The sequence below is a fragment of the Kazachstania africana genome, chromosome 7, assembly GCF_000304475.1.
Source record: "Kazachstania africana CBS 2517 chromosome 7, complete genome".
NCBI classification, from domain to species: domain Eukaryota; kingdom Fungi; phylum Ascomycota; class Saccharomycetes; order Saccharomycetales; family Saccharomycetaceae; genus Kazachstania; species Kazachstania africana.
In genome coordinates, this window is record NC_018946.1 from 646429 (window position 1) to 670902 (window position 24474).

Consider the following 24474-nt stretch of genomic DNA (forward strand, 5'->3'; position numbering starts at 1 on the left):
AACAAACTGTCATTAAATTTCAAAGTTGGTCTCCGCGAGTCATAAAGATACCCATTTAATATATATAGTAGCGTCACATACGCATAGAGTACCACACCAAAAACATAAATGTTATCAATGAAACCACATCCGTAGTACTACAGTGCTGGACTATCCGGAAAACCCCATCTTAAATGTGGTCACATCCCCTTGAGTGGTCAACGCCAGCTTGGATGCTTGTATGCCTATATTTGTTTTATAGTCGCCCGTCGCCACGTTTTAAAGGTGGTCGATTCTCGTGTTTCCCCTTTTAAAACACTACTTATATAAGAGAAAACAGTGCTTGAACATTCACATCCTCTTGGCTAATCGTATTCTTTCCTATACATAAAATCATGTAGCTAATATTTTTTGCGATTGGAATGATTCTTTGTATGTTTTTATGGATTTTCACCATTCTACCAGTCATATCATCTACTGATATAGAGATACTATCGCCTACCTTAAATACGAAATATCTCTTAAAAAGTAATAATAACTTCGAAATCCCAATACATTGGGATTTTCGAAATGACGAAGTCCCAAGAAGTATGACGTTAAAATTATGCAAAGGCTCTAATACAAATATACAAGTAATTTATAATATTGCTAGCTTAATAAAAGCTGAAAAATCTCAGTTGCTAGCCATTATACCCTCAGACCAAATTGGGATAAATGATATTTACTTCATACAATTTTATTTAGAGTATCCCTTTGGTTATATGATCAAATATTCTCCGAGATTCAAGTTACTATCTAGGGCCAACATCGAACTGATTATCAGTACTACTTTGGTTCCGAATGCAGAAACCAAGACAACAGCAAATGTCCCAGCTACAACGACTTCCAGTACTACTACTAGTTCTTCCTCAAGTGAAATTACGGGGGACACGCGTTATACTGAGCAGACGGGCTTGACTAGATATGCCCCAATGCAATTCCAACCACAGACAAAATGTAATCCGAGGGCTACTTGGACAAAACAGTATCCTAAAAGTAGTAAAATAACATTTTATTCGACATTTAGGAGTTACATCGATCATAGCACTACAATCACACCATCATGGTCATACTCAATTCGTAGAGACGTTAATCATGTTTCAAGGGCAAGGATGCCAATAAAAAATGGTGGCTGGTATAATCCTACCATAAGGACAAAAAAAGTGTCAAGAAGAAAAATAAATAATTAGAATTTTATTTTTACTTTTTATAAGTATATGTGCGTAGCACTGTTAATTTAATGTTTTTTTATATGACAGCACTTTCATCTTCGTTATCATCTTTCTTTTCGTCATTTGACTCTTGCGTCAATTTTGGCATATTTTTTCTATGACCACTGAAGGATCTTGACCTTTGACCACTACCACTGAAATTTTTAGCTTTGGTGGCTTGCTTTTGTAATTCAAAATCCTTTTTCTTTACTAAAGATAATTTTTTCTCTTCAAAAGTCAATGGATCAGCTTCTGGATATTTATCATAAAAAGCGTTACAATCTTCAACGCTTTTAAAATCAATGATAACGTCACCATTAAATTTCTTACCACGTTCTCTCCTTAATCTAACTTGGGTAATAGATCCAGAACTGACATCGTCAAACCATTTCTCTAAAATTTCTTGCATATTTTCCTTATCAGTTGGGAATCCCATGACAATAATTTTTTTCAAATTTTGCAAATCTTTATCAATAACTAATGCTTCACGTCTCTTGACATTTTCACCATCTTCTGAAACCATCAAGATTTTGGACTCCTTCAAAACTTCCACAACAGTTTCCACTGGTCTGTACTTCTTCATTCTGTTGAATGTAACGATTGTACTAATTGGTACCCAGCCATTATTCTTGTTCACAATGGAACGTAAAAACTTGTCATATGGTAAGTTAAACTCAGAGAAATAGAATTCTACTTGTTTCAAACATTCACGACGTGTTTCAGGTGTGAATTCGATGTTTTGGAACGAGTTACGTCTACTGCTCGACATGATTTCCTTGTATAATTGGCTTCGATGAGGTTGAAATTTCTGCACATGAAGAATTTTTTTTTTTTCACTGAACGTCGTTATATATTGGAACTGATCGCGCTGTGCAAAGAGCAGTCAAACAACAAGTTTATATTTTTTTTTCTCAGTGAGGGTTGAAGTGACTTTAAAACTTGGCACTTCTTCTGATCTGCAGCGTTGTGTGCCTGTCTGTTTGACCAGCAGATGAAGATATTCATTGAAAGGGCAAAAAAGACTGTCAAAAGATCTTACTGGCGCCTTTTGAACCGTTCTTGTCAGGTTGCGTTTCAGAAACGGATCGAAAACATATATCTATAGCTGCCACCACTTTATTATCCATTGTACCAACACGTATTCTCAATCTTTATTTGATTGTACCGATGGTATACTGATATCATTTCTGTTCGCATACGCATTCTCTGTTCTCGATTCAACTAATTCCACAAACAGTTCTGCAATACATATCTAAAACTGACATTAACAGTGTAGAATACTCTCCTTTCAGCTTAACAGTCCACATGCCTTTGCGTATACGTTGCTATGGGACTCGTCGATTTGGTTAGTGCAGCACCCATGCACCGCATATTATAAGTTGCTTTTTTTGAAATTTGTTGAAAAGTTCGAAGTTTAGAAGAGAGATCACCATATGGGAAAGTAAGGTAGTTGACACATTTACTAATTTCAGGAAGTCTAACACCAAAAAATGGCTAACAATTTCTTATATTATTTCAGGACGTTTCTGGCCGTCGTGGTATTAATGGTAAGTGCCCTCTATGGTACGCTTGCGTCTATTGTTTGTCTCATTATTGGAAAGCAACACTTAGCACAATGGACCACGGCACGTTTCTACTATTACGCATCTAAATATATCATGGGAATCGACGTTAAAGTTATCAATGAACATAATATTACAAACTTACCATGTATTGCTGTCTCTAATCATCAATCTGCCCTAGATATTTTAGTATTGGGCAGGATGTTCCCAAAAGGCTGTACCGTTAGTGCCAAGAAATCATTAAGGTACGTCCCAATTTTGGGCTGGTTCATGGCATTAAGCGGTACCCTCTTCTTAGACAGAGGTAACAGAGAGAAATCAGTCAAAACTTTAAATAACAGTTTACGAAAGATTAAAGATAATAAGAGAGCCTTATGGATTTTCCCAGAAGGTACTAGATCTTACACTACTGATTTGGAAACCCTACCATTCAAAAAAGGTGCTTTCCATTTAGCTCAACAAGGTAACATCCCCATTGTCCCAGTCGTCGTCTCAAACACCAGTACTATTATGTTCTCCAAATGGAATGTTTTCAACAGAGGTACTCTAATCATTAAAGTCCTAGACCCAATTCCAACATCTGATTTGAAGAAAGAAGACATCGGTGCATTCACCGAAAAGGTCAGAGATTTGATCTCAAAGGAACTGAAGGAAGTCGGTTACTCAATTCCAATCGTTGACACTAACCTTCCACCAAATTTAGTTGAAAAGAACGGACGTATTGTGAAAAAAGCACTTCCTGCCAAGGATATTGTTGAAGAAGTTCCAGCCTCGAGTAGCATTGGTATTACTGCTGAGAAATAAGACTTTACAATCTCATTTATATGCACTTTTCTTAGGTTACATCCAAATGTATTCATCTCGAAGGAATATATAACTAACAATGTCCAGCACATATAAATATGTATGTATGTATTCATACCTACACATTGAGAAAAATCTTGGATATTTACAAGTGCGTCAACGACAGCTTTACTAGCCGTTTGTTCAGAAAATGCCATTGCGAAATCTGTTTGATCTGCTAGGGCGATCTTATAGCACACTGTGAAGGAGCGCTCTGTGAAATATCTATTACCACAGAGCCAACATAAAGTGCTGTATAAGGCTTTCTGTCATGTCCTTGAGCTTCTTTTGAGGATGTCTTATAGGTTATTGCCCTTTCAGACCAATGCAATTCGTTACCTTTAATTTCTTTGAAATCTCTTTGGGTTTATTACTAAATTTAGAGTTGAATAAGATAAATGAAGTTGCCTAAATTAATGTTCAAACTGGAGTCAAGGACGCCATTGAACCATGATAAGGAAAAGTTAGTAGATGCACCGTACATGGCATAATGGGCGAAAACAATTTCTTCGCATATCTAAGTATGTCATAGACATCTCTTTTAGAAAAAGTTTTTAATCCAAACAAAGATATATGCCACTATGCTCTCCGTAGTCCGTCGAACAGGGAAGATGCGTAAAATTGGGGCTACTGCCATTGAAGCAACTATACTTGAAACTATGACAAAATCCAACCGAAGTCTGATATAGTTCAATGTATGCATCAGAAGAGAGGTAAGTCATGAATGCTTTCCGAAACTGTGTGAGAAATGGTGGCTGTCATACAGTAATTCTTCGATGGGACGGCCAACAGTTTTGCTGTCCTGAAGAATATCTCGCATACACACAAAACAGTCAAAAATGATATGGTTGATGTAGACACTGCACGATTCCAGAGTTACTGACCTCGTCTCATAACTGCCCTACCTTCATCTGTCTAATGTACACATATCGCTTTCTCTCACTCTCAGACGTCCCATCGACCTCACCTGACTACCGGGTAATAATGTCAAATTAGGGTTTTCACCTGACACAGTTAGGGTTAGAGTGAATCAGTCAGGGTAAATGTATTCGTTTCAAACGATCCCTTTTTTCAGCAATTTTCTTCAAAAAAAAAAGGTTTAGAAATTTTTTGTGTGGACGGACGATTCGTGAAAAAAGAGGACTCATCACTCCCGGTATCAATATATACATGGGATACATCAATATTGGCTTTTGGGTGACATAGACCAGTCAATTGTATTCCTTCATTTCTCATCATTACTTACTGTATTTTAGTTATTCCCCTTTACTTTGCATTCATCATCTTTTTTTACTCAGAGCACATCTTTCCTTAATGAGCATTACTACTACCGCAACCACTACTATCACTACTACCACCGCTAAAACAACCCCAAAACTCACTGGATGGGCACAGGCTGCATCCAGGTTTATTCCAAAACAACGACAACAACAACCGCATCATCATAATAATCACGGCCATAATCAGACAGTGAATGTTGCCAAGCAACAACAGCAATCATCCAATAAAAAAACTAATAAAAAGCATAATATCTCTAGACAACCATATAATAGAGATGAAGTAAGACAGTTCATGAAAGATCTATACTCTGAGTTTACTGTTCAAAAGTCTGTCCAAGAATACAACAATATTGTAAATACTCATGATTCCACTGCAATAAATCCATCTAACTGGGACATCGTCTCCAACAATAAAAACAAAAGCAAGAATAAGAAATATGCTTGTCTAAATGATATAGCTAAAATCTTAAAAAATTAGCATGCCATCTAATTCATTTTTATTCAGACTACAAATATAAATATATAATTTACATCTAATATCATATCAATCAATATCAATACATTGAGATCTAAATCCTTGCGATCGAATGAGTTATCAAATATAAAAAAAAAAAAATACCTTGGCAAGACAAGTTGATGTTAATTGAAATCACAAGGATATCAATTATTGAATATAACAAACTGCGGGTAGTACATACCTCTTCATGGCTAAGTGTATATCATGGCCTTATCTAGTATAGAACGTCGTCTATCGTACCACGTAAGGCATTTGCTTCCGAAGTTATTATCTACGAAGTCATCGCATTTTCTAGCTTACATATTATCGCTACTATCGCTGCTAACTGCTGGGTTTATTACTATCATATCATTGTATGCACACTCCTGGCAGTCTGTTTTGCATTACTCCTCATGGCAAATAAATATTATAGCTAGTACGACCAATCTGGGGTTGTATTTGACTCCTCCGATATTAGGAATCATCGCTGATTCTCATGGTCCCATAACACTAAGTTGCCTATCAGTATTAGGATTTGTACCGAGTTACTCTTATATTTCTCATGTTTTCCATTCAAGGAATGATTCTACATTTGCTTTCCATGCATCTTTAGCCAGTTTCTTTTGTATTGGTGTTTCCACCAGCTGTCTCTATTTCAGTGCATTATTAACCTGCACGAAGCTTTACCCTTCAAAGAAATTGTTGTCCGTTAGTTTGCCAACTACTGCATTCGGAGTATCATCCTTTCTAGGTTCTCAGTTGATTAAAGTGCCCTGGTTTTGGACTTCCAATAGTGATAGTACAAGATACTTAAATTTAGCAAGAATCTTCAGATTTTTCGCAATTTTATATATTATTGTCGGTCTTCTAGCATGGATTGCAACGGGCGTAGTGTCCTTACTTACTCATATTGAAAGTGATTACATACAACATCATCAAGAGGCAGATCCTTTATTGCAAGACTCCTCGGTTTCGATATCTTCTATTTCTGTATCTTCGAAAACGTCAGATACCAACGATACTAAAGAAACCAATTCGTCATTACATTTATTTAAGAATCCCGTACTACTCATACTATTGGTCTCAATGATTTTTTCTTTAGGCCCATTAGAGATGTTTGCTGTAGATATGTCCACCATATCAACTATCTTGGTACCATCGCAAGCAACCCCCACCACCACACTATTGCCAGTTTATGCACTGTCCTCAGTGGTTTCTAGATTACTAACTGGTGTAATAATGGATTTTCAAACAAGAAGAGGTTACAGACAAAAACATATCCTGTTCTTATACCTTGCCTGCTCCTTATTTTTGCATCTACTACTATTTATAGTCACATCAACAGACAGTAGCATTTCCATTTATTTCCTATACTTCATAGGGTCGATGTTTGGAATAGTGAATGGAGGCTTATACACAATTTACCCAATTTTAACCCTGATTATTTACAAGAACAGACATTTTGGGAAAATATTTGGTTTCTTAATGATATCACCAGCAGTAGGGACACTTCTTTCATGCCTACAATTTGCAAAGACTTTTGATTCAAATTGTGCTAATGACGGTTCAAGTATCTGTATCAAATCAGTTTATGAAATTGGTTTGTTGCAAAACATATGTGCGTTTGGATTGAGTTGGTTAGTATATAATTATTGGAGTAAAAGAAACAGCCAGATATAGTACCGCAAGAAGGTAAGTGAGTCAAGACTCATATAACATATAAAAAACAAATATATAATTCCAAATAGAGTGAATATATTCTTTAAACTTATGGTATATGTAAGTGACTAAAACAAATGAAATAATAGCATCATGTAATGAAAGAGGATATGATTTATAAGATCATGTTAATTATATTTCTTCGCATTTTTCACTGCTGTCAGTTTCATTCTCTCTTCTCTAGCAATCTTGGCGTCGGGACCAGCTTCTGTATCCAAATAGTAGTCCCACCATCTGAAGGAGGATGCATAATTCCCGATAAAATAGTGATGGTGTAAATCATGATGTTCGGCACCAGCCCAGAAGGGTAAGAAATTGTGTAAGGACCATGGGAAATCGTAACCAGAATGAGCGTCTACAGCTTGAAATAATCTTAATGTGATCCATATGCAAAGTGTAAAGAGATGTAAATTGCCCGTATACATGACGTACAGGATAGGCATACCTACTGTGCCAAAACCTAGACTCATTGTTTCAATTGGATGTGCGTATTCAGCGGCTAAACCGAATGGAGCAGCGTATCGATGATGTTGCTTGTGAATGTATTTGTAGAAATTACCGTAATGAAACAGTCTGTGTAGCCAATAATGCCACATATCTTCCAATACAAAGAAGAGGGCAATTTCAAGCGACATTGTTTTCAAAGAAGGGAAGGGCACTTTAACGGATATACCCAATTTCTCACACATTGGATGGAAAGTCCAGATTGGGATTGCTTCCACTAAAAAATGTGATAATAAGACAGATTTCAAGCATTCTAACTGTTCTTTCTTGCTAGGTATTTTTGTTGGCTGGATTTTCCACTTTCTGAAATAAGGTAGTGAATCGATAATAAACCAAGGCAAACATCTTATAAAATACATGAATTCGTGTAGTACGAAGAACATTAGGCCCGTAGCGAGGACGTCGTTATTCATGTAGACATACCACGTAGCCCAGACCTGTTCTATAAATGTGAGCTGTGGCTGATAATTGCCTATATTCTTGAAAATTATTTGGAAAGAGTCATCTTTGACCAATTTTGAGATGGTAGCGTTATTGAATACGGTAGACATTGGTTGCACTTGTTGGAAAGAGAATATCAAAATAAGAAGTAGGCGATGTGTGAACCTACGTATATATATATATATATATATAAATACATTATTTTGGGTGTATCAAGTAAACGATAGTTGAAGACAATGGGTGGTCGTTTAGATATCAACATGAAAAAACTTTTGTGACCAATGGAAGAATAGAGGTATTGTGTTTTTATATATGGTAAACTTTTCTCGAGAAGTAGTTGATGAGATTGTCTTGACAAAGGTGCGAACGATATATCCTGGTAGTGAGTGTGTTCTCCCACTCCGAGGAAGGAGACGCCAAGGGCCCTTCAGATGAAGTGGCGCGAGCAAGTGAACGACAACTCAGGAGGAAAGACGCGCTTGCGGGTGGTGCACGGGACTTGTGTTTGGGTGAATTAGGCAGAGCTGCCAACACTGAGTGAATGTAAGCCCTAACCGGGAGTGGTAACCACTTGAGGTTACGAATTAGGTCTTGCCAGGAACAAGAAAAAGATGGTGTTATTCACTATCTTATTTGAATTTAATTGTGGGCCAGGTGGCTTCACGGTGTTTAAACCACACGGTATTTTGGACCCATACCATAGATTCTTGGGAACGTTTTACAACGACAAGAATGCCACGCAAGGTGAAGGAAAGGATGTCCCATAGGTCTGCGTGGCAAACGACTCCATCAGTGGCCACTATCGCTGCTGTTAGTTTCTGCCAAAGAAATCGTTTCCGGTCCACGACGGTTTCTCAGCATTTAAAAATAAACTGAAATTTTTTTTTTCTCGGGCGTCCAGTCGGCCCCCCCCCCCCGTCCCCAGCAAGATTCTCCCCAGCAGGACAATCCGCCAGCGGGAGGCACAGAGAGAGAGAGAGAGAAAAAGAGAAAGTACTCATCGCCCGCGAAAAATTCAACCAGAGAAATGATTGAAGCACAATGTGAACAGCTGTCTTTTTCACCTCGACATGATACCATTATTGCTCTCTCGCGATTGTGTGGAGCAACAACAACAAGAGTACTCTCTGATTCGTGTTAGTCCTGTTTAGCAAATACGTATGTACTACTGTTGTTACCGGTCCAGCGATCATTTCATGCATGAGAATACAACAGCTCTTACAAGGTCCTTTTGGCGTTTTTTTTGGTGTTTTTTTGTTCTCTCTTTTTTTTTCTTGTTTAACTTTGGGCCTCGAGGGAAGAAAAGTGGTTGTCGTTGTGTTGTTCTATTTGATATATAAAAAGATAGAATAATGCTCGCCAAGTTTTCTTTTCTTCGTTATTTTCTTATTCTTATCTATATTCTTTTTTTTGAACTTACATCTTTGACTTTGATTCATTCAATAACTTTAGTACGATAATAATAATATAAAATGAAAGGTTTAATTTTAGTAGGTGGTTACGGTACCAGATTAAGACCATTGACTTTGACTGTTCCAAAGCCATTAGTCGAATTCGGTAACAGACCAATGATTTTACATCAAATTGAAGCTTTAGCTTCTGCTGGTGTCACCGATATCGTCTTAGCAGTTAACTACAGACCAGAAGTTATGGTCGAAACGTTACAAAAGTACGAAAAGGAATACGGTGTCTCAATCACTTTCTCCGTCGAAACTGAACCATTAGGTACAGCTGGTCCATTAAAATTAGCTGAAAAAGTTTTGAAAAAAGATAACTCTCCATTCTTTGTCTTAAATTCTGACGTCATTTGTGATTATCCATTCAGAGAATTAGCTGAATTTCACAACGCTCACGGTGGTAAAGGTACCATTGTTGCTACTAAGGTTGATGAACCTTCTAAATACGGTGTCATCGTCCATGATTTGGCCACTCCAAATTTAATTGATAGATTCGTTGAAAAACCAGTCGAATTCGTTGGTAACAGAATTAACGCCGGTTTATACATCTTAAACCCAGAAGTCATCGATTTAATCGAAATGAAACCAACTTCTATCGAAAAGGAAACTTTCCCAATCCTTGTCGAACAAAAATCCTTATACTCCTTCGATTTAGAAGGTTTCTGGATGGATGTCGGTCAACCAAAAGATTTCTTATCGGGTACCGTACTATACTTAAACTCTTTAGCTAAGAAAAATTCCGATAAATTAGTTAAAGGTTCAAACATTGTCGGTAACGTCATGATCGACCCAACCGCCAAGATTTCTCCAAATGCTAAAATCGGTCCAGATGCTGTCATTGGTCCAAACTGTATTATCGGTGATGGTGCCAGAATAACTAGATCCGTCATCTTAGCTAACTCCACCGTCAAAGACCACTCTTTAGTCAAATCCACCATCGTCGGCTGGAACTCTACCGTCGGTAAATGGTGTCGTCTAGAAGGTGTCACTGTCTTAGGTGACGATGTCGAAGTCAAGGATGAAATTTACGTAAACGGTGGTAAGGTCTTACCTCACAAATCTATTTCTGCTAACGTTCCACAAGAAGCTATTATTATGTAGAATAGACTAAAAAATGAAAGTAAGAAGGGTTACGTCTTTTTTTATATCACCCTCTTTCACATTTGGTTTTAGCTGTTTATGATATTTTCCACCTATTATTCTCACTATTCATGTCATGACTTTAATTTTGTAATAGTTATATTTTTCTTTTTCTATTATATGGTTTTATTTAAAAGTATATACAATTTGTATCACAAATCAATATTGATGAGATCAATCCAGAAAATAGTTAAAAAATACTATCGCTACATCGTTTTAGACCTTTTTATAAGTTGGCACAACAATTTTATACTGCTATAAAATTTGCAAAAAAATAAATTTTGGACGAGTCCGGAATCGAACCGAAGACCTCTCCCATGCTAAGGGAGCGCGCTACCAACTACGCCACACGCCCGTAATCTATTGGTTTTATTTCAGTGCAATCAACTACATTCCGGACTTGTCTTTCTCACAACCGCCACATCTTTCGCAAATATTAGAATTACCTTTGGTAGGAATCAATATCGTCTTCATTTGGAGTTTGGGTGGCATATTTGTATCGAAGGATATTGGAGTGTTGGTCTATGTTGTGCCGTACATTTCATCTGACTAATTGATTGAAATGACACAAATATATTACTTGTTTTAAAATATCTTTGACGGTGGTATAGATCTTAAGGTATGGACATCTCAATGAGCAAACTGGTATGGCTATTTACAAAATGGTCTATCTTTTTAAATAAGAGGTAAAGAATTCTACATTTTCCGGACTTTCAGAGTTTGAGTCAGTATAAAGATGTTACGTAGGTGCAAAGCCAGCGATACTGTCAATCCAGCCCTTTAAGCGGATGTATTCAAGAAAAGAGAGTTCAATAATTCAGGTATAACCTCGCTCTCTGTCAATAACTTATACTTCATTGCTGAAAGAAAATATGAAGGAATATCCCATGTATTTACCGTAAAATAATTATATAAAAATAAACCAAAAAAATCTATGCGTTATCATGTTTGTCATTGGTATTGCCGTCATTGTTACCAATACCAGTCAAACTTTCTAATATTACATCCAGGCACTGGTCGACATCTTCTGGTGAGATTTCAGTGCCTTCACTGATCATTCTTCTATATTTCTGGGTCTTGGAGTTATCACTCATTAAACGAACGATTGTATCCAGCATCGCCTTCTTTCTCAATTGGTATTTAGTCAATTCCAGAGAAAGACCTAATTTGTCCATATTTTCCCCTTGTCCCTCATTAATATTTTTTTCTGACTCAAGGAGTTTTGCTAATTTATTATTTTCATTCTTTAAAAGTCTATTCCTTAAGCCATTTTTTAACTTAAATATTTTATTTTTCATTTCGTTTACCTCATTCTGTTTGATTGTCAAACTGGATTTCAAATCCAAGTCCCTCCCATCGTTCAATATTTCCAAGCTTCTAGTATCTATTTTTTTAATGCTATTGTCTATGCTCTTTATAGTCTTGTTAACATTTTTGATATAGTTTTCCCTTTTTTGGTAATTGGTATTATATAGCTCTGCAATGTCCTTCAAAGATGATACTATATTTGGTATGCCTCTAGAAAACCTTGTTGCAGCTTGGGATGGGTACATAATAAAATCACTTGGTGACATCAATGTGTCATCCATTGCCGCATCATTAGTATTTAAATTGTGCACACTATTATTCTGACCTTCTAACAACAATAAATGCTTCTGCTGTTGTTTATTCATGATTTCATCGGGCGTTTGATTTTCTTTGTTCGGAATAGTACTTAATGCACCGTTCTTGATCAAAGTGTTAAAAAACGACTTATCACCATTCTTAGCGGCAATATGTAATGCTGTATCACCATTAGAGTCCTGTGAGTTTAATAGTAATTCTATTCTGTACTGTGGAGCAAAATCTTTCAATTTTGACAACACTATATCCAAATAATAGACAGCTGATGGCGTGGATGATTTTCTTTTTGTGATATGGTGAATAACAGTCTGTGAATTGGAGTCTACATCAAAAACAGTTTCATGTAATAATTGGAAAATGCGTGGGAAAGTTCTCTTGGTGTATGAATTATGAAAAAGAGAACTTTTCATTAAAGGTGTCTGTCCCTGCGAATTGATTGATCGTATACTTGTTCCAACGCCATATAATGCTTCAACTATTGGTAAATTCCCCATGGAGCATGCCCAATGGAATGCAGTATGCATTTCTGGGTCTATTGGGGTGTCTATATATGGGGCACTGTGCTCTGGAGGAGTTAGTAACTCGTGTGGTACTGATTTGTCCGATTTCATTTCATTTGAAATAAAATAATCCACTAGCTTTGATAGGTAACTGTTCACCTTATCATTGATATCTGAGGTGCGCAGACGCGTTTGCGTTAGCGAGTATCTTGGAATCAAGGAAATTGTAGGTGATGTGCCCGCACTACCAAAGTGCTGTTGGTCAAATGCATTAGCCTCTGAAAAATCACTTGGAGAGGTGGGTAAAGAGGGAGATGATGCTACTGATGGCACAGACCCTCTGTGAAGGCCTGAAGGGATGTGATGGGATTCGATAGCGTTGTGGGTATTTCCTGTTGGTTCAATATCGCTCGATAAACCATCGTCTATATCTAACTCTTTGTACTTCGCCTCATTTCTATGTTCTTCTAATGTATCTAATCTCCCTGTCAATTTAACCGTAGGTAGCTGTGTTGTCGTTATTGAAGAATTCGGTATATTAGGTCTGGGGAAATTCATATCACTTTGAGATCTCTGCAAAGTTGGTCCACCTACACCTAACCTTCTCTTTGCCTTGATAGTATTAGGAGGTCTACCTCTCTTTCTTGATACCATTGGGTTTACTACTGTTAAGGGAGTCTGTCCATTTTCTGAAACAGGTGTAACAGAATTGGAGCTATTTAGTCTTTTATCGCTTAATGCAGACATGCTAGCACTTTTCGTAGCTTTTTTTCTTGAACTATCTGTCCTTGACGCATGATGATGTTTTGGAGCTGGTGGCGGAGACTCTGAGCCATCCGTTTGTGTGAAATCAAATAAGGGTTTTAATTCCTGATACACAGCAAATTTCTCAGCTAGTGCAATAGCGGATTCTAATGGTATCCAGGTACCTTGATATTTCCCAAATCCACCTTGAACCTTTTCATGTGTCCCAGGAAGCACTTCTTTCTCTAATATTCTTGTTCTTTTAGCTTTGGCAAAATTCGCCGCCTTCAGTATATGCGTTGCATTGACCCAACCGTCCTTTTTTCGCTTCATTATGGAACCAGTGGGATGAATGAACTCATAAACCTCTACTCCTGAATATTTTGCAGAGTATATTTGGTTTGACATTTATTATTTGATTGTCTATGAAAATTTTGGGTAGTATAGTTTCTCTATCTTCAGAACGGAGTTCGATGAATTCGGTATAATAGTAGAATATAAAACAGAATTGATATCGTTAATTGAGCAGCACAGAAATTGTTGCAATTACGTTCTATTATATACCACTCAACCGATCAATATCTCTTGTCTATGATGGGTTTCTTCTTCAAAATTGAATAAGCTTGTTTATATTTTTTTTTCTAGGTTGGCCCCTCGGTCTCGCATTGTCGCTATTACCCGAATATTGGTGGTATTAGACAAATCATTAGCATTGATATGAAGCTCATCTGCCTCGAAATCTATGGCTCTCATGGAGTCTATGATTGCACCAGAGCAGTATTTTGCTGTTGAATATATATATAAGTGTATGCACGATCATGCTCGTGTTTAATCGCTATGTTTTTACGTCTGTTCTGCCTTGCAAGAAACTCAGAATTTCTCTTACTAAAATGACAGAATAATTCACTTTGCCTCTCTTTATGGGTAACTTGTAAGTATTTGGGTCATGTTCAAGGCCATAGTAGTTGTGGTCTGCACCACGTATTTTGATCAGATGGCAATGACCTTGAAATATGCTTTCGTATTTGTTTGCATCTTCCAGTGGGATCACGTCATCGCAAGATCCATGGATTATTAATACATAGGATTCCTTGCTTAGGTTGGCAAATGATTCTCCATTAACGTTTGCTGTGCTTATTATTTCCGTTTCAGGAACCCAACAGCTCACAACTTTCCCATATCGAAGAATCTTGGTACCAAATCCTTTCGCTTCTCGCCAATTGGGATAGAGTTTTGAATATCTTTTCAGAAGGTTACTCCCTACAAACCTACCGGAACAGTTAACCAATTTTGGAACACAAATAGGTTTGTTATTCAACAGGTACTCGAACATGATCAGCACACCACGAGAATGAGCTACAACCATCTCTAATTGAAATGAAATATTATAGCTTGTCGACAGCACGTCCAATGAAGATATTATAGCATTCATATCTTCGAGATCTTGAGTAATCGTTCTTCCCTCATTTTCATTCCTGTTTGGCTCAGAGTCACCTTGTCCCCTGAAATCAAATCTGATTACAAAATACCCCATTTTACTCAACTCTTGAGAGAGGAGAGGTTGATACAGGGCATTTTTGTGTGATTGGTGTCCATGTAATAATATTACTATTTTGCTATTTTCTTTTGTTTTGGTGGGGACTGATAATATGGTTGATAGGCCTTTGTCACAATGAACCTCGCTATCCTTGACTAATAAATACTTTTCATTAGCCTCTAGTTGTAGATACGAGGGGAGCACGGCATCTTCATCGAGATGAATCCTTCTGTCCATTTGTCCCTCTACTTCATTTGTACTTCAAACGTCTTTCCAGTATCAAATAAGAATTTTAGTCAAGCCTCGGTGATCGGTCAGTAATGGGATGAACAAGTACATATGCTTAAAGAGGAAATCGCAAAGGAAGAAATATTGCTATGTTCAGTGATACTGAGAACTTGTCATAGAATTGACTACATAGCAGATCACTCTTAAAACTACCAATATTTATGCAATCGTACCATTTCTGGAAACAGAGAGAGAAAAAAAAGGAAAAGATTAACAAACTTTAGCTCTATTGGAATAAGCATCTTCCATTAAGTTCCAGACTTCATTGAAATTACAATAATTTGCATTGATTCATATGTTGGATATTCGTCATTTGCCATGGAAACGCCCTTTTTCCTCTCTAGGCCAGGCACTTTCCTTTCTTGGATCGTTCCTGTGCCTAAAAAAGCTCGAAGAAATCTCGATAATACAAATTTCACATATATACGACAGAACTCGAGCAACGACAGTAACTTTACCCTCATGTCGGGCTGCTACTAAATCAGAATTAATTTCTAGAAGAATACGTGAAGGTGCTTCTTAATTAAAATTGTCTGTGAACTAAAGCTGTAACAATGACCCAGGACGCATATGCAACGAGATTGCAAAATATATCCAAGGATCAAGAGCAGATATTGAAACAAATCTGGACCTACTTGTTTCATTTTTGGGAATATGAGGTAGATGGTACCAATGCCTTTAAACCCACCGATGAACAACTTGATGCAATGATTCAAGAACAGGAAAAGAAATTGAAAAAGAAATCATTCTTCAGTAGATCTTCATCGAGTCGTACTGAAAATTTGGATAAACAAATACAATATCAGAAAAATGTCATCCATGATTCTCTGAAGGATATGAATCCAGATGATACTAGAGATGCGTTTTGGGATATGATCAGAGCTGATTTTCCTGATAATCTATTACTACGGTTCATTAGAGCTAGAGATTGGGATGTGGACAAGGCTATGAAAATGATAGCATTTACCATGGATTGGAGAGTAAATGAGAGCAAGGCTGATGAAATTATATATGGGGGTGAACGTGCTGCTTGGACAGCTAATGAACCTGGTTTCATAAAAAATTTGGAATTGAAAAAGGCTGTCATATGCGGTGTAGATAAAGAAGGTAGACCGATCGTTTATGTCAGACCAAAATTACACCATTCAGATGATCAAACTCTGGAAGAAATGAAAAAATACTCATTACTCATTATTGAACAAGCTAGGCTATTTTTGAGGGAGCCTGTAGAGACTGCTACCGTTATCTTTGATCTATCAGGGTTTGGTGTCTCGAATATGGACTATACACCCGTTCAGTTCATTATTACTTGTTTCGAAGCCCATTACCCAGAATGTTTGGGCAAATTATTCATCCATAATGCTCCTTGGATTTTCCCTCCCATGTGGAATATAATCAAAAAATGGCTTGACCCCGTAGTAGCATCCAAAATTTCATTTACAAAAACGGTAGATGATCTATTGGAACACGTCGATCTCGAAAATATACCACAAAGTCTTGGAGGTCAAAGTAAAATAAGTTTGGATGGTATATTCGAAAAACCTGATGAATCGTATGACGAGAAAATGCAGGACCACGAAACTCTCGATATATTGCTGGTCAAGAGGAAAGAATTGATAGAGAACTTTCTTGAAATTACCAGAAAGTGGATTGAATCAGATGGCGATGATGAGTCAGCGCAATTATTGAAAGAAAGGATTGAAGCAGGCAGAAAACTGACAAGAAATTATATCGATCTCGATCCATACATCAGGTCTAGGTCATTATATGATATACAGGAAATTTTGAAATTTTAGTCATTTTGACTGACATATATATGTGCGTATGTATCATGGAAATTTTTATATATCTAAATGCATTTGATGAAACGTCATGGCTTTAGACAGCGTTATTGCGTCAAAGTTCCTTCGAAATTGTGAAAATTATTTTTCATCCTAGCCTGTTCCTTCTTCCTCATCTTCTTCGTCATCATCTTCTTCATCAGAAGATACTTCTACTCCTAAACTTTCTAATTTCTCCCTATATCTGCTATTTTTTTCGTCAAGATCGGTGACCAACAGCATTAAGTCGTCTATTTCAGTCCTGTCACTGACTTGTTCACTTAACTTCTTGTTTTCTTCTTCCAACTTTTTAAGTAGGTCTCTCAGCTCCATTAGTTCAGAGTTGTTTTTCTGTTGAGATTGACTGATTAATTGTTCCTTCTTTTGGATGACAGAGTCCTTTTCTTCAAGAGAATTTTTTAAATCCAGCAGTTCGCTTTCGAGCAAAGACGCTTTTTCTTCCAAAGATTTTTTACCTGCAATAGCTTCTTGAAGTTCTTTTTCAAATGTTGCACTCGTCTCCTTGAAGTGCTCCAATTTTTTTCCTTTCTCAGTCAATTCTATTTCAGATTCTTTTAATTTATTCGTGGTAATTTCCAAATCTTCAACGGCTTTTCCTTTTTCACTCAATGCTTTTTCAGTTTCAACCAGCTTCTTCTTGGTGATTTCGAAGTCTTGCGCTGCTTTCTCTTTCTCACTCAAAGCATTTTCGGTCTCCTGTAACTTCTCCTTAGTAGCTTCGAAGTCTTGCATTGCTTTCTCTTTCTCACTCAAAGCATTTTCGGTCTCCTGTAACTTCTCCTTAGTGACTTCGAAATCTTTGATAACTTTCTCTTTCTCATTCAACTGTATTTTTGAATCATTCAAAGATTTTTCCAACTCTTGTTTTTCCTTTACAAGAGTTTCCTGTAATTGCTCTAATGACTTATACTCCTGGGAGTTTCGTTTTAGACTCTCTTCTAATTTTTGTCTCAAGTCCTTGTTTTCCTTTTCTAATTTGGATGTTTGCATATTCGATTCTTTCAACTTATCTTCAGTTTCATCAAACGAATGTTTGAGTTTTGTAATTTTCTTCTCATTATCACCCTTACACGTTTCAAGTTTCTCATCCTTTTCTGCCAATTGCTTGTGAAGTTCTGACAGTTGTTTTTCTAACTCTTTTATTGTTATTTCATTCTTCTTGGAAATTTCTGAAATCTCAGAGGATCCCTTTTCAAGTTGTATCTCTTTTTCTGAAAGTTCGGAGCTTAGTTTCTTTATTTCTGTATTTTTTTGTTCCAAAGTCGCTTCCAAATCTAACTTCAAACTATCCATTTCTGTCTGTTTAGACTCGAGTTCTCGTACCTTTTCTTCAAAGTCATTCTTACTGGAGGTTAGCTTCTCTTCCAGTGCCGTCACCTTCTCTGAATATTCTTTTGTTATAGATGATGATCCTTCATTAAGTAATTTTCTTTCCCTTTCGAAAGCTTGAGTTTTCTCATTTAATTGTTTCTTGAGGTCTGTAACATTTCTCTCCAATTCAAGTTTTACCTTCTGGAGGCTGGATTTGGCTTCTGTAAGTTCAGAAGAGTTTTTAGTTTTCTCCTTGGTAACTCCTTCCAACTTAACAAGGGATTCTTCAAGCTCATTTGATTTAGTGTCAAAATCAGCCCTCAATTTCCCTAATTGTTTTTGTAACTCTTCATTTTCATCTCTAAGCTTCTTTGTGTCATCGTGAGATGAGCTTAAGTTGTTTTCAAGTAAGCTTAACTGCTTACTGATATCATCAAAAGCTGACTGAAGGGTTGCAAGGTTCTTCTCTTTATCTTCCAATTCCTTTTTCATCGTTTCCGAGTCCTTCTCTGCTTCACGCTTTAAAGTTTCTAGAGCGCTAATTTTCTCTTTGAGTTCATCCATGCCTCTCTTACTTTCCTGAACAGAAGTTTCGAGTTCAGATCTTAGGGACTCACAAGCTTCAGTAGCCTTCTGAATCTTTGTCTCTTTCGTCTCTAGGTTCTTTTTTAGTTCTTCTACCTCTGATTGCGATGAGTTTAAGGCATTTTGACACTTTTCCTTCGTTTCATACATCTTTTGTATATGTGTCTCTTTCATTTCTAGATCCTTTTTCAGTTCGCTGATTTTTGATTGCGCTAAAGTTAACTTGTTCTCAAGCTCTTCCTTTCTTTCGTTCGCCCTCTGTATGTCTTTTACTTTCGTTTGCAGATTCCCTTTCAAGTCCTCGATCTCTGACTGTGTTGAACTGAATTCCTTTTCAAATCTTTCTTTCGCCTCGTTCAACTTAGTTTCTAAATCCTCCTTGGCATTTTGTAGGTTATCATTTTTTGTTTTCAGTGAGTTAGCCTCTTCATCCAATATTGTTGTTTTCTTTGAATATTCTTCGAGTGCCTTTTCAAGGCCTTCTTTTCTTTTTGAAAGACCGGAAATTTCATCATGAGCTTCCTTCAGTTTGCCACTGACATCTTCAAATAGCTTATTAATCTCGTTTTTAGATGACCTGACATCTGCGAATTTCAATTCCAATTTTTTCGCATCTTCTTTCTGTTCTTCTGATGATTTTTGTAATGCTATCAAATCTTCATTCTTTTCATTCAGCTGTTTTTCTTGAGTGTTCACTGTCCTTTGTAGATCGTCTGTTTTTGATGTCAACCTTGCTATTTCTTCCCGATAGTTATTGTGTATCTGAGTAGTTGCTGATTCCAAGTTCGTAATGGTATTTAATAGATCATTTCTCTCTAAAATGGCATTATCTCTCTCGGTAGATAATGCTTCAATCTGAGACTCCAAGTTTTGGACATCCAGTTTATTATTATCAGTTATTTCCATGAGGTGCTTTTGTAAAGTGTCACGTTCTGACTGTATATTTTTGAAACTATTAGCTAGTGATTTTAATTTATCTGTAAGTCTAGTAACAAGTTCGTCGTGGCCCTGAAACTTTGACTTCCATTCTGTTAATTCTCTGGCACTTTGATCTTTGTCAGTTTCTAATAAAGACTGCATTTTTCTCAATTTTTGAAGCTCTTCGTCTAGACTCTGGAGTTCTTTTTCTTTCTTGGCTAAAGTATTATCTAATTTCTTGTTTTCGTTTTTCATATTTTCCAATTCTTTGTTCAATTCCTTTTCGACTTTTTTCTTTGCAGACTCTATATCCTCCTTATTTTTCTCTAGATTGAAAAGTTCACGACTCATTTTGTTAATTCCTTCTTCAGCTTGTTCCTTTTTAGATGTTATGTCTCTGAGCTTAGATTCAAGAGTATTGATTTTGCTTTCATATGCTTCAATTTTCTTTTTATTGGAAGCAAACGTCTCAGTTATTTTTTTATTAGCAGCTGTTAAATTTTCTTTATCTTTCGTAATTTCTATCAGTCTAGTTGAAACATTTTCCAGTGATTTTTCTACCTTTTTATGTTTCCCTTCCAGGAATTCATAGTCATTTTTCAACCTTTCGTAATTCCCTGAAACTGATTTATACTCGGTAGATAGAGAGTCCAGCTTGGCGTTCAAATCGTCGGACAATGCTTTATTGTCTAACTCCAATTGAACTAGTTCTTTTTTCAAATTTGCACATCTCCCTTGAAGTTCCTCAAATTCTTCAAATGAAATTTTACTGTAAGGCTCTTCGTCGGGACTATGAGATAAAGCGCTTCTTATTCTATAAAAATTTTCATCAATTAGCTCAATAAAATGTGGACTGAAATATAAATTTGGTAGGCCAGTTTCATCAAGTCCAGGATTTAAGATGTCAAAGTTCTCATTTGCCTTAGCAAACAATGAGTTTTCTTTAAATTGTTTAATACGAGATTGATAATTATCTTGACCTAACCGTTTTGTAATAAAATTATAGTAGTCTTTTCTTGGATAAGGAGAATCTTTAGAAGAAAATTCATAGGAAATACCCAATAACATGGTTACTAAACATTTAACAGTAATATCATCATCTTGAATTTGATATGAAAAAGCTGATAATGCTTGGATGGTTGATTTACTAGAAAGGAAATCATTGACAGCGTTTGAATCTGAGTATAGCCAATATGAGAGAAATGAAAGGAACGAAACAGGGATACGAATATCTTCTGATGAAAGGGAGGTTAAAAGCAATTCTGCTATAGTTTGTACTACACTGAGCTGATCTTCATCCTCCAATTCGCTTTCTGTCTTTATATTACGAATTAGATTTCTAAGTTCCATGTTTTCATCATTTTCGTGCTGAAAGAGGAACATAAATAAATCAGTAGTGAAGTAAAGCTTGTAAGGATTGAGATTTAGTTCTGGGTCGTACGATAAAATTACTTCAAGTAAGTTATGTTTAATTATGTCCTTTGAAGGCTTGTCATCTTGTTCTAGTGCATTTTCTTCCTGTTCTTTCATACTAAACATATTTTTGTAGATTTCAATCTGCTGATCTAAAAATTTTGACTGCAGTAAAGGATTATTACTAAAGTAAGCCTTTAGTAATTCACTAGAAGCAGCTCTGGTATCGAACGTATGGACCGAATTTGAATATAATATCCAGTTCACCAACAAACTGATAACCGGGACAAGATGCACAGCCGCTGTGGAATTGGGGCCTACTGCCGATAATGATGGATCAAAATAAGGAACATCTATCTTACCGAATTCACCTTGAGCTAATTCGTTATCTCTAATCATATCTGCTGCAGTAGTTAATGCAATAGGTCTCACTTTCCTTGGTATTGAAGGGAAAAACGCTAAACGTAAGACGACCATTAAGATATTTGAATCTAATAATATATTTTGATTATTCTTTGTCACTGAGTTACCAGGTTCTACTGTTAATGAAACGATATCAAGTGTCGTATTTATATTGCTTATTCTTTGATCAGTCCAGAAAAATTCTTCTTCAGTTGAAAGTGGCTCATTTAGGACACGAGCCAATCTAGGTAAGTTACCAGTCTCTAAGAATAGTGTCTGATTTGAAGTGTTGTATTTCAATATATTACTAATTAATGATAGACAATCATTGACGACAATGGATCCTCTTAAACCACCTTCTTCATCCACTATATTAAATAGACGTTCGAAGATATTTTCAAATGCAACAAGTTTTTGAACATGAGGCGAGTCGTTGACGACTGCCATCAATAATAAAATGACTTCATCTCTTATAGGTTCATGGATATCGTCTAGAAGAGTGACCATGGTAGATGTACTTGTTGGGAATTCGATGATCGCATTTCTTGCTTTAGATGGACGTGTGGCCAATACGGCCTCTAATAGTTGTATGGCATATAGTTTGATATGGAAATTTTCAGTTTCGAGCAATTGAATGATCAATTGAATCAATTCACTTGATTGTGTCAAAGCGTCCGCAATCCATAGAGAAAACTGGTCAATTGTCTCCAGTTCCTGTTTCATGACCAATGGGGAGGGGTATTTACCATTTTGTAACCTTGATTGCTGTGATATCCAGTTTCTAGTTAAATCTTCATCACCATCTCCCCTGATAAATAAGATTAGCAGCGTTTCGAGGATAGCTTTACACATATCTTCATCGATATAATCACGTTTCAGCGTATTCAATAAGGCTTTGAGTCCTGAGGCGATTACAGTTTCTCTATATTGACGGCTGAAAGCTTTCAAACCCAACACAGCTGATCTTCTATCACCAATTAGTGTTGAGTTTTCCACTCTATCACATAGGGTAGGAATCGTCTCTTCAGCCGACGGGGTCTTTGGGGTCTGCATCAGACCTTGGATGAGATCCATGACGTTTCTGTGCCTGTTAGTTCGTTAAAATCGAGACTTGCCTATACTCTTGTTCATAGCACTTTGAAATTTAACAGCAAGCAAGTATTTTTCTGCTACATATTGCGCGAAGATCTGAGTTCTCAATAAAGTCAACAGTCAGAGAAACATGAGGCATCATCAGTCACCAACATCAAGAAATCCCCACTCGGTGTGAAAGTTGAGACTTTTATCTCGCTCGATATTGTTCGTCAGGCCCATATATTGGATCCTACAAATTTGAGCTTACGATTCGACCTTCTTCGAATTCGAAACTGCATTCATTGTCGATAAGTATTAAATATATATTGACCCTTGTAGCCTTCTACCTCAGTCACATATCTTGTGAGTCTCTACGCGTCTATTGGAACTTTAGTGAGGGAGTAGGGAAGAAGTAGCGCCTTGTTGTTATGGCGCTGTGTGTTTGTCGTTGTGGTTTGCTGTGGCTACATGCTGAGCCCAGTGTTTTCACGTGCCGTAAGGGAAATATCAAACATAAATGCCACACTTTGTGGAATAAGATATAAATGGGATTCGATAGGATCGGGCGACCTAGAACTGTCGACAGATATACCCCCAATACTATGGCGACAGTTGATTATAGATCATCCAGATGAATAAGACTGAAATATTGTATGAATCCACAACGTATTCAGCGGGACCAGGTTTGGATATAAAAGATTTCAAGGTAATAGAAGATTGGGATAACAGGCCCGCGAGTAAATGGTCACTGTCAAGGATTGGGAAGCTACAGACAAAGATCGAGAATTATACATACAAGATATATCATAGTAACCGATATGGTAAACTGAATTTGCATAAGATTATACCGGGATATAAGCTCATCGAGTTTATGAATGAATGTTTCGGGTATGAAGGATGGCGTATGGAGGTTTTGGATGTGGAGGCCACAGAGTGTGGAACGGTGCTTAACAAGAATGCAGAATCTGATCATGATATCAATCATAACGTTGTTGCTGAAGCTCGAGTGAAAGTTACTTTAAAAGATGGTACTAATATCCAGAATGGTGGTATCGGGAGAGGTATGCTCCCCACTAAGGGCGAGAGCTTCTCCAAAGCCAAGAAAGAAGCAGTAAACAATGCTTTAAAGCAGACCATCTTGGGATTTGAGAAAATGATCATAGAGTATAACGATAAAGTTGCTAAAAACTACTACGTGGACGGTCTCTACGTGGCCAAAATCAAAACAGAAGCCAGTGCCACGATAAACGTAAAACTAGAAGACCACATATAGATGTATACAGACACCTACACGATAATGAAAGTATGATATTATTTGTAAGTTTAACCAATTGTTGTTCTCATTTGACTGCTTTTATTTAATAACATCCTTACATCCCATCTCTTGCCATCCATACATCACATACAGTTTCTGGAAGTTTTGCGAGAGAATGAAAGTTTTCGTTTAAAAGAAAACAAACATTCTCAGAAATTTCATGAATTTTTCAGGAAATCCGCGAAACGGTTCTCTGCACTGTGGGAAAATTTCACGTTGAAGAGTACAAGTGATAAGGAAAGGTTAGTGTGT

General features: G+C 36.8%; 12 protein-coding genes and 1 non-coding gene across 13 annotated transcripts; 7 read left to right on the forward strand and 6 right to left on the reverse strand.

Annotated features, from left to right (window-relative positions):
- Positions 1-401: 401 nt before the first annotated feature.
- Positions 402-1208, forward strand: KNH1 (Knh1p; the record flags this gene model as incomplete). Its single annotated transcript, XM_003958428.1, has 1 exon — positions 402-1208. One exon carries the CDS (start codon positions 402-404, stop codon positions 1206-1208), a length of 807 nt encoding a protein of 268 aa, XP_003958477.1.
- A 58-nt stretch (positions 1209-1266) lies between these two features.
- LHP1 (tRNA maturation protein LHP1) lies at positions 1267-1998 on the reverse strand (the record flags this gene model as incomplete). Its single annotated transcript, XM_003958429.1, has 1 exon — positions 1267-1998. The coding sequence occupies one exon, from the start codon at positions 1996-1998 to the stop codon at positions 1267-1269; it is 732 nt and encodes a 243-aa protein (XP_003958478.1).
- A 721-nt stretch (positions 1999-2719) lies between these two features.
- On the forward strand, positions 2720-3595 carry SLC1 (1-acylglycerol-3-phosphate O-acyltransferase SLC1; the record flags this gene model as incomplete). The annotated part of the gene is made up of 1 exon (XM_003958430.1): positions 2720-3595. The coding sequence occupies one exon, from the start codon at positions 2720-2722 to the stop codon at positions 3593-3595; it is 876 nt and encodes a 291-aa protein (XP_003958479.1).
- Positions 3596-4948: 1353 nt separating this feature from the next.
- On the forward strand, positions 4949-5392 carry PBP4 (Pbp4p; the record flags this gene model as incomplete). The annotated part of the gene is made up of 1 exon (XM_003958431.1): positions 4949-5392. One exon carries the CDS (start codon positions 4949-4951, stop codon positions 5390-5392), a length of 444 nt encoding a protein of 147 aa, XP_003958480.1.
- A 243-nt stretch (positions 5393-5635) lies between these two features.
- Positions 5636-7090, forward strand: MCH1 (Mch1p; the record flags this gene model as incomplete). The annotated part of the gene is made up of 1 exon (XM_003958432.1): positions 5636-7090. One exon carries the CDS (start codon positions 5636-5638, stop codon positions 7088-7090), a length of 1455 nt encoding a protein of 484 aa, XP_003958481.1.
- Positions 7091-7257: 167 nt separating this feature from the next.
- Positions 7258-8184, reverse strand: KAFR0G03150 (sterol desaturase family protein; the record flags this gene model as incomplete). Its single annotated transcript, XM_003958433.1, has 1 exon — positions 7258-8184. One exon carries the CDS (start codon positions 8182-8184, stop codon positions 7258-7260), a length of 927 nt encoding a protein of 308 aa, XP_003958482.1.
- Positions 8185-9546: 1362 nt separating this feature from the next.
- On the forward strand, positions 9547-10632 carry PSA1 (mannose-1-phosphate guanylyltransferase; the record flags this gene model as incomplete). The annotated part of the gene is made up of 1 exon (XM_003958434.1): positions 9547-10632. The coding sequence occupies one exon, from the start codon at positions 9547-9549 to the stop codon at positions 10630-10632; it is 1086 nt and encodes a 361-aa protein (XP_003958483.1).
- A 321-nt stretch (positions 10633-10953) lies between these two features.
- On the reverse strand, positions 10954-11026 carry KAFR0Gtrna17A. The gene has a single exon. It is a non-coding gene; the product is annotated as a tRNA-Ala (tRNA).
- Positions 11027-11603: 577 nt separating this feature from the next.
- MBP1 (transcription factor MBP1) lies at positions 11604-13946 on the reverse strand (the record flags this gene model as incomplete). The annotated part of the gene is made up of 1 exon (XM_003958435.1): positions 11604-13946. The coding sequence occupies one exon, from the start codon at positions 13944-13946 to the stop codon at positions 11604-11606; it is 2343 nt and encodes a 780-aa protein (XP_003958484.1).
- Positions 13947-14373: 427 nt separating this feature from the next.
- KAFR0G03180 (uncharacterized protein) lies at positions 14374-15312 on the reverse strand (the record flags this gene model as incomplete). Its single annotated transcript, XM_003958436.1, has 1 exon — positions 14374-15312. The coding sequence occupies one exon, from the start codon at positions 15310-15312 to the stop codon at positions 14374-14376; it is 939 nt and encodes a 312-aa protein (XP_003958485.1).
- A 605-nt stretch (positions 15313-15917) lies between these two features.
- Positions 15918-17159, forward strand: KAFR0G03190 (CRAL-TRIO domain-containing protein; the record flags this gene model as incomplete). Its single annotated transcript, XM_003958437.1, has 1 exon — positions 15918-17159. One exon carries the CDS (start codon positions 15918-15920, stop codon positions 17157-17159), a length of 1242 nt encoding a protein of 413 aa, XP_003958486.1.
- A 138-nt stretch (positions 17160-17297) lies between these two features.
- On the reverse strand, positions 17298-22907 carry USO1 (Uso1p; the record flags this gene model as incomplete). The annotated part of the gene is made up of 1 exon (XM_003958438.1): positions 17298-22907. The coding sequence occupies one exon, from the start codon at positions 22905-22907 to the stop codon at positions 17298-17300; it is 5610 nt and encodes a 1869-aa protein (XP_003958487.1).
- A 631-nt stretch (positions 22908-23538) lies between these two features.
- Positions 23539-24180, forward strand: RAD59 (Rad59p; the record flags this gene model as incomplete). The annotated part of the gene is made up of 1 exon (XM_003958439.1): positions 23539-24180. One exon carries the CDS (start codon positions 23539-23541, stop codon positions 24178-24180), a length of 642 nt encoding a protein of 213 aa, XP_003958488.1.
- Positions 24181-24474: the final 294 nt, after the last annotated feature.